Source organism: Vombatus ursinus, unplaced genomic scaffold (genome assembly GCF_900497805.2).
Source record: "Vombatus ursinus unplaced genomic scaffold, bare-nosed wombat genome assembly UNPS02015397.1, whole genome shotgun sequence".
Taxonomy (NCBI): domain Eukaryota; kingdom Metazoa; phylum Chordata; class Mammalia; order Diprotodontia; family Vombatidae; genus Vombatus; species Vombatus ursinus.
Genome location: NW_020955175.1, coordinates 262,993 through 274,264, shown reverse-complemented (window position 1 = coordinate 274,264; position 11,272 = coordinate 262,993). Strand labels below are relative to the sequence as shown.

At 36.9% G+C, this 11,272-nt stretch overlaps 1 protein-coding gene across 1 annotated transcript; it reads left to right on the top strand.

The window, feature by feature from the left end:
- The first annotated feature begins 1,809 nt into the window (after window positions 1-1,809).
- On the top strand, window positions 1,810-2,745 carry LOC114032043 (olfactory receptor 52E1-like). The gene has a single exon (XM_027847249.1). The coding sequence runs from the start codon at window positions 1,810-1,812 to the stop codon at window positions 2,743-2,745; it is 936 nt and encodes a 311-aa protein (XP_027703050.1).
- The last annotated feature ends 8,527 nt before the right edge of the window (window positions 2,746-11,272 follow it).

Sequence of the window (11,272 nt, the reverse complement as noted above, 5' to 3'; positions counted from 1 at the left end):
AAGAGCTAATACATTTAGGTAAGGTGTCCATTTCTTTGCAAATGACATATAAAGATAGAGCGAGAATGAGAGTGAGAGCAAGAGCAAGAGAGAGACAGAGAGACAGAGACTCAGTTCTCTCTCATCACTCTAGTCCATCCATATTAAATGCTGCTGCAAAAATCATGTTATTTATGGGCTGATCTTGTCAATACCCTCCTCCATCAACTTCAATGGCTCCCTATTTCTTCCAAGATAAAATGTAAAGTCTTCTATTTGACTCTAATATCCATATGTTCAAAACTATCTTCCCAACTTCAGTGAACATTACTCCACCCTCTACATCCTTTGATTCAGAAATAGCCTCTGACACACACATAAAGCTATACCTCCCTTGTCTGTAGGTCAGGCCAAGTGCCTGGAATATTCCTTCCCTATCACCTCCTCACAGAGTCCCCCTCTTTTTTAAAAATGCAGCTGAAGTACTATCTTCTTCATACCTCCCTTCCAAACTATCTTATATTTAATTACTTTGCATATCACCTAGGCAGTTAGGTAGCTCTGGGGATAGAACACTAGAGCTGGTGTCTGGGAGATCTGAATTCAAATACAAATTCCAATACCTAACTTTCTCTATGACTCCAGACACATGCTGGGAATGTACTCCCTCCACTACCTCCTCATGAAAAAAAGATTCAAGTTCAAATATGGTTTCAGACACTAAATGTATGACCCTTGGAAAGTTAATTAATCTCTATCAGTCTTAGTTTCCTCATCTGTAAAATGGGGATAATAATACCTATCTCTGAGGTTTATTATAAGAATAAAATTATCTAACATATGTAAAATGTTTTTATGAACAATAAAGCAATTTAATAATGATAGCTATTTTTATCATTATGTATTTGTATGTATTCTCTTTATATTTGTCCTGTATCATTTTATAAATGTATTTGTCTCCACCATTTGAACATAATTTCCTTGGAATTAGGAATATTTTCATTCTTTGTCTTTGTATCCTTGTCACTTAGCACAATGTCTGGCACATAACAGATGCTTAAAAAATGCTTGCTGATGATTAATTGACTGAATGTGACCTTTGAACTCAGGAAAGAAGTCAGAGATAGAAAAACAAAGAATTGGCAGTCATCCACAGGGTAAGTACAGTTTGGACGATAGGACTGGATGAGTTTGTCAAGGGAAAGAGGGCAGAGAAGAAAGGGATGGATGTTAAGAACAGAATGTTGGAAGAATATCTACATTTAGGAGGCAGGAAGGGGGAAGAATATTGATAGAGAAGGATTTTGAGAACTTGCCAGAAAAGATAGAAGTACAGAAGATGTTGGTCTTACAGAAGCTCAAGAACATATACCACACTGGTTTTTAAAGATCTGGCATCTGTTTTGCCACTATAGAAGGGAAGAGAGGAAATGTATACTTCTATGAAATTCAAACTGAGAATGAATGCTGCCAGTCTGTGGGGGGTGTATGGGGCACAGGGATATTTTCATTAAGGTCCTTCAGATCACATTACAGGTGGTTGCTCACCCTGAGCCTGCATAAAGAAAGTCATGGATTTAAGAGTAAACATCAAGCAATGACTAACATTGACTGCAAAGTGAATGGTGCACTGCACTGCTTCTATTTTGTTTTCCATTCTTGAGGAAAATTAATTAATTTTAAAAAAAATACTTTTTACAGAAGGAAAATATTGTATGATAATATCATATATTCCCAGTCCCTCAGAGAAATACAATATACTGAAGTGGAGACCCTTATGGAATGAGGTTGAATCTTTGATGATTGGAGTCATATGTGGGCCACAGAAGGATGTCTAATCTGAATAATACCCAGTTCCACCCCATCTCATTCCTCCTGCTTGGAATCCCAGGACTAGAAGATGTACATGTCTGGATTGGCTTTCCCTTCTGTCTTTTGTACCTGACTGCCCTTTTAGGGAATATCACCATCCTGATTGTAATTCAGAGTGATCAGAGTCTCCACCACCCCATGTTCTATTTCCTGGCAATTCTGTCCTCTATTGACCTGGGCCTATCCACATCCACCATTCCCAAGATGCTGAGTATCTTCTGGTGCAACCTGACAAAGATTAGCTTCCTAGGCTGTGTCACTCAGATGTTCTTCATCCACTTGTTTACTGGCATGGAATCAGCTGTACTCCTGGCCATGGCCTATGACCGTTATGTGGCAATTTGCAATCCTCTCCACTATTCACTGGTGCTCACCAATAAAGTGGTATCTATCATTGCAATGGCCATAACTTTGAGACCATTATCTATGGTAATCCCATTTGTCCTATTGATTCTGCGATTGCCCTTCTGTGGACACCACATCATACCTCATACATACTGTGAGCACATGGGCATTGCTCGCCTGGCCTGTGCCAGCATCAAAATCAACATTATCTATGGGTTGGTTGCTATATCCATTCTTGTCTTTGACATTGTGACTATTATGGTTTCCTATGTTCAAATCCTCAGGGCTGTTTTCCACCTTCCTTCTAGGGATGCCCGACTCAAGGCCCTCAGTACCTGTGGTTCTCATGTCTGTGTCATGTTGGCTTTCTACACACCAGCATTTTTCTCTTTCATGACCCATCGTTTTGGTCACAATGTCCCCCACTACATTCACATCCTTTTGGCCAATCTGTATGTAGTTGTTCCACCTGCCCTCAACCCTGTTATCTATGGGGTTAGGACCAAACAGATTAGAGAGCGAGTATTGAAGACATTCTCCCCAAAATAAACAATGGACCCTGTATTTCTGAAGGCCTAACTCTTTGGGCTTAAAGAGAAGATTTAAACCAAGTCAATATTTCTAAGTATTCTTTGAAAAAACAGGGTAATGGGGATGTCTGCCTCTGGGAGCCAAGATGGCAGAGTAAAAAGGTAATTGCTCCCACCCTACCCTATCCTCTGAAAACCCAGAAAATACCACCCCAGAAAAAACTCTCGAACAGCTGAACCAGAAGAAAGGTGGGTGCAGCAGTGCAGTAGCCCAGGTAGCTACAGGGATTAATGGGAAAGGCTCCTCTTACCCTCTGGGAAGGGAAGCAGTATGGAACCGGGAGTCATCCAGCCAGCTAGTGAAAAGACCCACTTTAGCACACCAGAAGGAGATTCTGGTGCCTAAGCATTCTACAGCAAATGGGTTTCCCAGTGCCTCAGCAAAAATAAGGGAAGCAGCACTACAAAGGGCCCCAGGCGGATAAGCACCCTGCAGCATTCCTCTGCAAGGAGCTGAAGAAAGCAATCTAGAGTTGCCATAAAGTTCCAGCCTTGTTGATTCCAGCCCAACACCAGGTAAGCTGTCAGAACCCTACAGCCTCCAATTGCAAACCAGGAGGAGATCCCAAAGCCCAGGTGTTCAAGCAGGCAAACACCAACAGCTGGACCTCTCAGTGCCTCAGTGAGGGCAGGGGAATCGGTGGGAACCAGCTCAGAAAACTACCAGGTGCCTTGGCATTCTACAACAAAGGAATCTCCCAGTGCCGCAACAGAACTAAGGAAGGCAGCACTGCAAGGGGCCTCAGGTAGATAAACACCAGGCAGCACCCACCTAAAAGGAACTGAACAAAGCTAAAGGAAAGGAAAAGCAGACAACCTAGATTTGCCTGAAAGTCCCAGCCTTGCTGATTCCAGCCCACCACCAGGTAAGCTGCCAGAACCCTACAGCCTCCAATTGCCAACATAAGAGGCTCCATCACACAAAACCAGTGATCAAGACCTAGGCTCCCAATACAAGAAGCTTGGGTCAGTGCCCTCTGCTCCCCAGCAGGAGAGTATAATCTCTTTAAAGGCCAGGGAATAAAGAAACACCATGAGTAAAAAGAAACGCACGATAGATTCATATTATGAGAAGAGTGAAGATCAAGACAGAAATTCTGAAGAGGACAACATTGTCATCAAACCCACTTCTACAACATCAAAAGGGAATATTAAATGGTCTGAAGCCCAAAAAGCCTTCTTACAAGAGCTCTAGAAGGATTTTAAAAGTCCAATGAGACAGGTAGAGGAGTCCTTAAAAAGTACAGTTGGCCAATTGGAAAAAAAAAGTACACTGAAGAAAACAAGACCCTAAAAAACACAATTGGCCAACTGGAAAAAAAGTACACTGAAGAAAATAAATCCCTTAAAAATACAATTGACCAACTGGAAAAGAAAGTACAAAAATCTAACAGAAGACAACAACATGTTAAAAATAAGAATTGAACAAATGAAAACTAATGACTCTATGAGAGAGCAAGAATCAAACAGAAATAAAAAAATGAAAAAAATAGATGAAAATGTAAAATACCTCATGGGCAAAACAACTGACATGGAAAATCAATCCAGGAGAGACAATTTAAAAATTATTGGCCTACCTGAAAATCATGATGTAAAAAAGAGCCTGGACAATATCCTTCAGGAAATCATAAAGGAAAACTGTCCTGAAGTCCTAGAACCAGAAGGCAAAATAACTATAGATAGAATCCACCGCTCCCTGCCTGAAAGAGATCCCAAATTGAAAACTCCAAGGAATATAATAGCTAAATTCCAGAATTAACAGATTAAAGAGAAAATACTGCAAGCAGCCAGCAAGAAACAATTTAAATATCATGGAACCTCATTCAGGATCACACAGGACCTTGCAGCCTCTACATTAAAAGACCGTAGGGTGTGGAACATGATATTCCAATAAGTCAAAGGAGCTTGGAATGCAGCCAAGGGTTAACTACCCAGTGAAAATGAGCATGATTTTTCAGAGAAGGAGATGGATATTCAATGAAATAGGGGACTTCCAAATTTACCTGATAAAAAGACCAGAGCTCAACAAAAAATTTGATCTTCAAGTACAAGATTCAAGAGAGACATAAAAAGGTAAATGGGACAGAAAGATACAATATGTTGTTAATAAGGGCAAAATGTTTACATCCCTATAAGAGAAGATGACAGTTGCTACTCTTGAGAACTGTATTATTATCATACCATGTTAAAGGAGTATACATAAAGGGGGTGGATATAAGTTGACTTTGATGTAATGATAAAAAAAATCTAATCAAGTGGGTTAAATGGATCCAAGTAAGTGGATTAATCTGAGCTAAGAAAATGTACTGAGAAAGGAGGAGGCAGACAAAGGTAAATTACATTACAGGAAAAGATACAAAAACCTATTACAGCAGAGGTAAAGAAGGGAGGGTGATGAGCATTGTATGAAACTTACTCTCATCAGATTTGGCTCAAGAGGGGAATAACATAATCAGTTAGCTATAGAAATCTAACTTGCACTATAGGCAGTAGGAGGGAAAAGGGGAAAGAAAAGGGAGGGGGGATAGAAGGGAGGGAAGAAGCAGTAAGGGTAAAGGGGAAGAAAAGGGAAAAAGATAATAGAAGGGAGGTGGGACTGATGGAGGAGGTGGTCAAAAGCAAAACACTAGTGGGGGGGAAGAGAAAGGAGAAAGAAAAGCATAAATGGGGAAAAAAAGGATGGAGAAAAAGACAAAGATAGTAATCATAACTGTCAATGTGAATGGGATGAACTCTCCCATAAAACGGAAGCATATAACACAATGGATTAATAACCATAATCCTACAATATGTTGTTTACAGGAAACACATTTGAAAAAGAGTGACACATACAGGGTAAAGGTAAAAGGCTGGAGAAAAATATATTATGCTTCAGTTGAAGTAAAAAAAGCAGGGGTAGAAATCTTGATCTCAGACAAAGCAAATGCAAAAATAGATCTTATCAAAAGAGATAAGGAAAGAAATTACATCTTACTAAAAGGCACCATAGACAATGAAGTAATATCATTACTAAACATATATGCACCAAATGGTAAAGCATCTAAATTCTTAGAGGAGAAATTCAGGGAGTTACAGGAAGAAATAGACAGCAAAACTATACTAGTGGGGGATCTCATCCTCCCCCTCCCTGAACTAGATAAATCTAACCACAAAATAAACAAGAAAGAAGTTAAGGAGGTGAATAGAACATTAGAAAAGTTAGGTATGATAGACCTCTGGAGAAAACTGAATGGGTATAGAAAGGAATATACTTTTTTCTCAGTAGTACATGGGACATACACAAAAATTGACCATGTACTAGGGCATAAAACCCTCACAATCCAATGCAGAAAGGCAGAAATAGTAAATGCATCCTTTTCAGATCATGATGCAATAAAAATTATATATAATGAAGGGCCAAGGAAAGATTGACTAAAAAATAATTGAAAACTAAATAATCTAATCTTACAAAATGATTGGGTCAAAGAACAAATCATAGAAACAATCAATAATTTCATTCAAGAGAATGACAATAATGAGACAACATACCAAAACTTATGGGATGCAGAAAAAGCAGTTCTTAGGGAAGTTTTATATCTCTAAATGCTTACATAAATAAAATAGAAAAAGAGGAGATCAATGAATTGGGCATACAACTAAAAAAACTAGAAAAAGAACAAATTAAAAATCCTCAATTAAACACCAAATTAGAAATATTAAAAACCAAAGGAAAAAATTAATAAAATTGAAATTAAGAAAACTATTGAACTATTGAAATAAAACTAAGAGCTGGTTACATGAAAAAAAAAACAATAAAATAGATAAACCTTTGGTTAATCTAATTAAAAAAATAAGAAGAAAACCAAATTACTAGTATCAAGAATGAAAAGGGTGAAGCTACCACCAAGGAAGAGGAAATCAAAACAACAATTAGGAATTATTTTGCCCAACTATATGCCAACAAATTTGACAATCTTAGTGAAATGGATACATGTTTACAAAAATATAAATTGCCCAGATTAACAGAAGAGGAAGTAAAATACTTAAATAACCCCATTTCAGAAAAAGAAATTGAACAAGCCATTGATGAACTCCCTAGGAAAAAATCTCCAGGGCCAGATGGATTTACATGGGAATTCTATCAAACATTTAAAGAACAATTAATTCCAATACTATATAGACTATTTGGTAAAATAGGTCAAGAAGGAGTCTTACCAAATTCTTTTTATGATACAAATATGTGCTGATACCTAAACCAGGAAGAGTCAAAACAAAGAAAGAAAATTATAGACCAATTTCTCTAGTGAATATAGTAGCAAAAATTTTAAACAAAATATTAGCAAATAGATTACAGCAACTTATCACAAGAATAACACACTATGCCCAGGTAGGAGTTATACCAGGAATGCAGGGCTGATTCAATATAAGGAAAACTATCAGCATAATTCATCATATCAACACCAAAACTAACAGAAACCACATGATCATCTCAATAGATGCAGAAAAAGCTTTTGACAAAATACAACACCCATTCCTATTAAAAACACTAAAGAGCATAGGTATAAATGAAGTCTTCCTTAAAGTAATAAATAGCATCTATCTAAAACCTTCAGCAAGCATAATATGTAATGGGGACAAGCTAGAAGCATTTCCAATAATATCAGGGGTGAAACAAAGATGTCCATTGTCATCACTGTTATTCAACATCATACTGAAAACATCAGCTTTAGCAATAAGAAAAGAAAAATCCATTGAAGGTATTAGAATAGGTAAAGAAGAAACAAAGCTATCACTCTTTGCAGATTACATGATGTTATACTTAGAGAATCCCAGAGAATCAAGTAAAAAACTACTTGAAATAATAGACAACTTTAGCAAAGTTGCAGGCTATAAAATAAACTCACATAAATCACTGGCATTTCTATATATTACCAACAAAGCCCAATAGCAAAAGATAGAAAGAGAAATTCCATTTAAATTTATTGTAGACATTATAAAATATTTAGGAGTCTACCTTCCAAAACAAACCCAGGAACTCTATGAACACAATTACAAAACATTTTTCATGCAAATAAAGTCAGATCTAAATAACTGGAAAAACATCAGTTGCTCATGGGTAGGCCGAGCTAATATAATAAAAATGACAATTCTACCTAAGCTAATTTACTTATTCAGTGTCATACTAATCAAACTACCAGAAAATTATTTTATAGAGTTAGAAAAAATAATAACAAGATTCACTTGGAAGAACAAAAGGTCCAGAATATCAAGAGAACTAATAAAAAGAAATACAGGGGAAGGTGGCCTAGCCATTCCAGATCTTAAATTGTATTATAGAGCAGCAATCATCAAAACTGCTTGGTACTGGCTAAGACATAGAGTGGTAGATCAGTGGAATAGGTTAAATATGCAAGACACAGTAATCAATGACTATAATAATCTATTATTTGATAAACCTAAAGTCCCCAGCTTCTGGGATAAGAACCCACTCTTGGAAAAAAAAAAACTGCTGGGAAAACTGGAAAACAGTATGGCAGAAACTAGTCATAGACCAAAATCTCACACCATATACCAAAATAAAGTCAAAATAGGTTCATAATTTAGATATAAAGGCTGATACTATAAACAAACTGCGAGAGCAAGGAATCATTTACCTGTCAGATCTATGGAGAACAGAAGAATTCATGACCAAACAGGAGATAGAGAACATTATGAAAAGCAAAATAGATAATTTTGATTACATTAAACTGAAAAGTTTTTGCACAAACAAAGCCAATGCAACTAAGCTTAGAAGGAAGGTAGAAAATTGGGAAAGAATTTTTACAACCAGTCTCTCTGATAAGGGCCTCATTTCTAAAGTATATAGAGAATTAAGTCAAATTTATGAGAATACAAATTTATGAGAATACAATTCCCCAATTGATAAATGGTCAAAGGATATGAACAGACAGTTCTTAGATGAAGAAATTAAAGCCATCTAAAGTCATATGTAAAAATGCTCTAAATCACTATTGATTAGAGAAAGGCAAATCAAAACAACTCTGAATTACTACATCCCACCTATCAGAACGGCCAACATGACAAAACAGGAAAATGATAAATGTTGGAGAAGATGTGGGAAAATTAGAACACTAATGCATTGGTGGTGGAGTTGTGAAATGATCCAACCATTTTGGAGAGCAATTTGGAACTATGCCCAAAGGGCTATAAAAATGTGCATACCCTTTGACCCAGCAATAGCACTTCTAGGGCTATATCCCAAAGAGATCACACAAACGGGAAAAGGACCTACATGTACAAAAATATTCATACCAGCTCTTTTTGTGGTGGCAAAGAATTGGAAATTGAATAGCCATCAATTGGGGAATGGCTGAGCAAGTTGTGGTATATGAATGTGATGGAATACTATCGTGATATAAGAAATGATGAACAGGCTGACTTCAGAAAATCCTGGAAAGACTTGTATGGTCTGATGCTGAGTGAAGTGAGCAGAACCAAGAGAACATCATACACAATAACAGCCACATTGTGTGATGACTAATTGACAAATTTAACCCTTCCTTGCAATACAAGGATCTAAGACATCTCCAGAGGCCTTGTGATAGAAAATGCTATCCACATTCAAAAAAAGATCTATGGAAGTCGAATTACTACTTTTTTTTCTCTTCTGTTGAGTTTTGTTTCCTCTTTCTGATGGTTCCTCCTATTGGTTTTTATTTCTACTTACAACATCACTAATGTGAAAATGTTTAATATGAATGTAAATGTATAGCCTATATCAGATTATGTGCCGTATTGGGTAAGGTGGTGGGGAGGAAGGGGGAGAAAACTTTTAAACTCAAAAGCATATGGAAATGATTGTTGATAAATCAAAATAAATTAATAAAAAAAGAAAAAAAGGGGCAATGAAATCATAATTGTATTGAACAAATTGGAGGGAAAATTATTTCTGCAGCTCTTGCTACTGTCCAGTGGTTAACATTTGATTCTACTATTTGCACCAGCATTTCTGCCAGGGTATTTAAGTATTTTTTACTCTAGGAAAGGAGTGCCAGTCATTTGGTCAATGCAGTTTCTCACCACTATTTGCTCCAATGGAGTTGTTGGAGTGGTGAGTTCCAGCCTTAGAGTTGAGCAGACTTTTTTTTTTGAGATTAAATGAGATATTGCTTGGAAGCTGTCCTCTGGTTGTGTCAGTCAATTAATTTGTCTTGGTTTTCCACACCGTGTGTGAGGCTGTTCACAGGTCTCCTTGTTCTGAATTCATGACTTGTATCCTAACAAAGCTCACACTAAGTTGGGAAACAGGAGATGAGACAGCTGTGAAATCAAATCTAGGCTAGTGCTATTAGTCAAAAAGGTAGCACCTAAATTTGCTCTCTGGTCTATCACCAAAGAATGATACTGAGAGCATAAGCACAACCATTTATAACAAGTATGATCAGCAATGTCCATATGATGTCTCACTGAGGCATCAATAAGAAATAGCTCAGTGTAAGACTCTCCTTATAGTAAACCTGAGTAGTCAGGAATTACAGATATATATGCACACACACACACACATACGTAATGTGTATACATATACATACCTATTTACATACATACATACACATACATATACATACAGTGGTACAAGAAAGAATATGGGTGAGAATGAGTAAAAAGGTGAGATACATTGAACCACACTCCAACACCAATCAGGCTCAGAATACATCTAAAATGGCACCAGTAAGGTTAGTGTCAATCAGAGGCTATTTCCTTGGACTATAATATATGCATGGAGAATCAGCACATGAGCATTTTGGTCATACTAAATACTGGATTGCTAGGGGGTACAGTGGGGAGAGATGTTTATTAACTGTTTGACCCTAGAAAAATTCACTTAACCTCTCTGTATCTCAGTCTTCTCTGTAAAATATATAAAATGAAGATAATGCACCTACTTCCCAAAGTTCTTGTGAATGTCAAATGATATAATACTTGTAAATCACTTTGTAAGCCTTAAAACATTATAGAAATGTGAGTTATTATGACTACTACAACTACTACTATCACACAAACGGGAAAAGGACCTACATGTACAAAAATATTCATAGCAGCTCTTTTTGTGGTGGCAAAGAATTGGAAATTGAGAGGATGTCCATCAATTGGGGAATGGCTGAGCAAGTTGTGGTATATGAATGCCATGGAAATTGTGCTATAAGAAATGATGAACAGGCTGACTTCAGAAAATCCTGGAAAGACTTGTATGGTCTGATGCTGAGTGAAGTGAGCAGAACCAAGAGAATGTTGTACACCACCACAGCTATGATTAAGACTACTACTAATTTGAAATCTACTACTACTACTACTACTACTACTACTACTACTACTACTACTACTACTATCATCATCATCTAAGGAACAAGATTCTGTAATTCATTAATGATGTTTAATATTTTTCTCTCTGAAAGACTACAGGCCCTGGAATTCAACTAAAACCAGGTTGATTGAAAGGCAGAATCTTA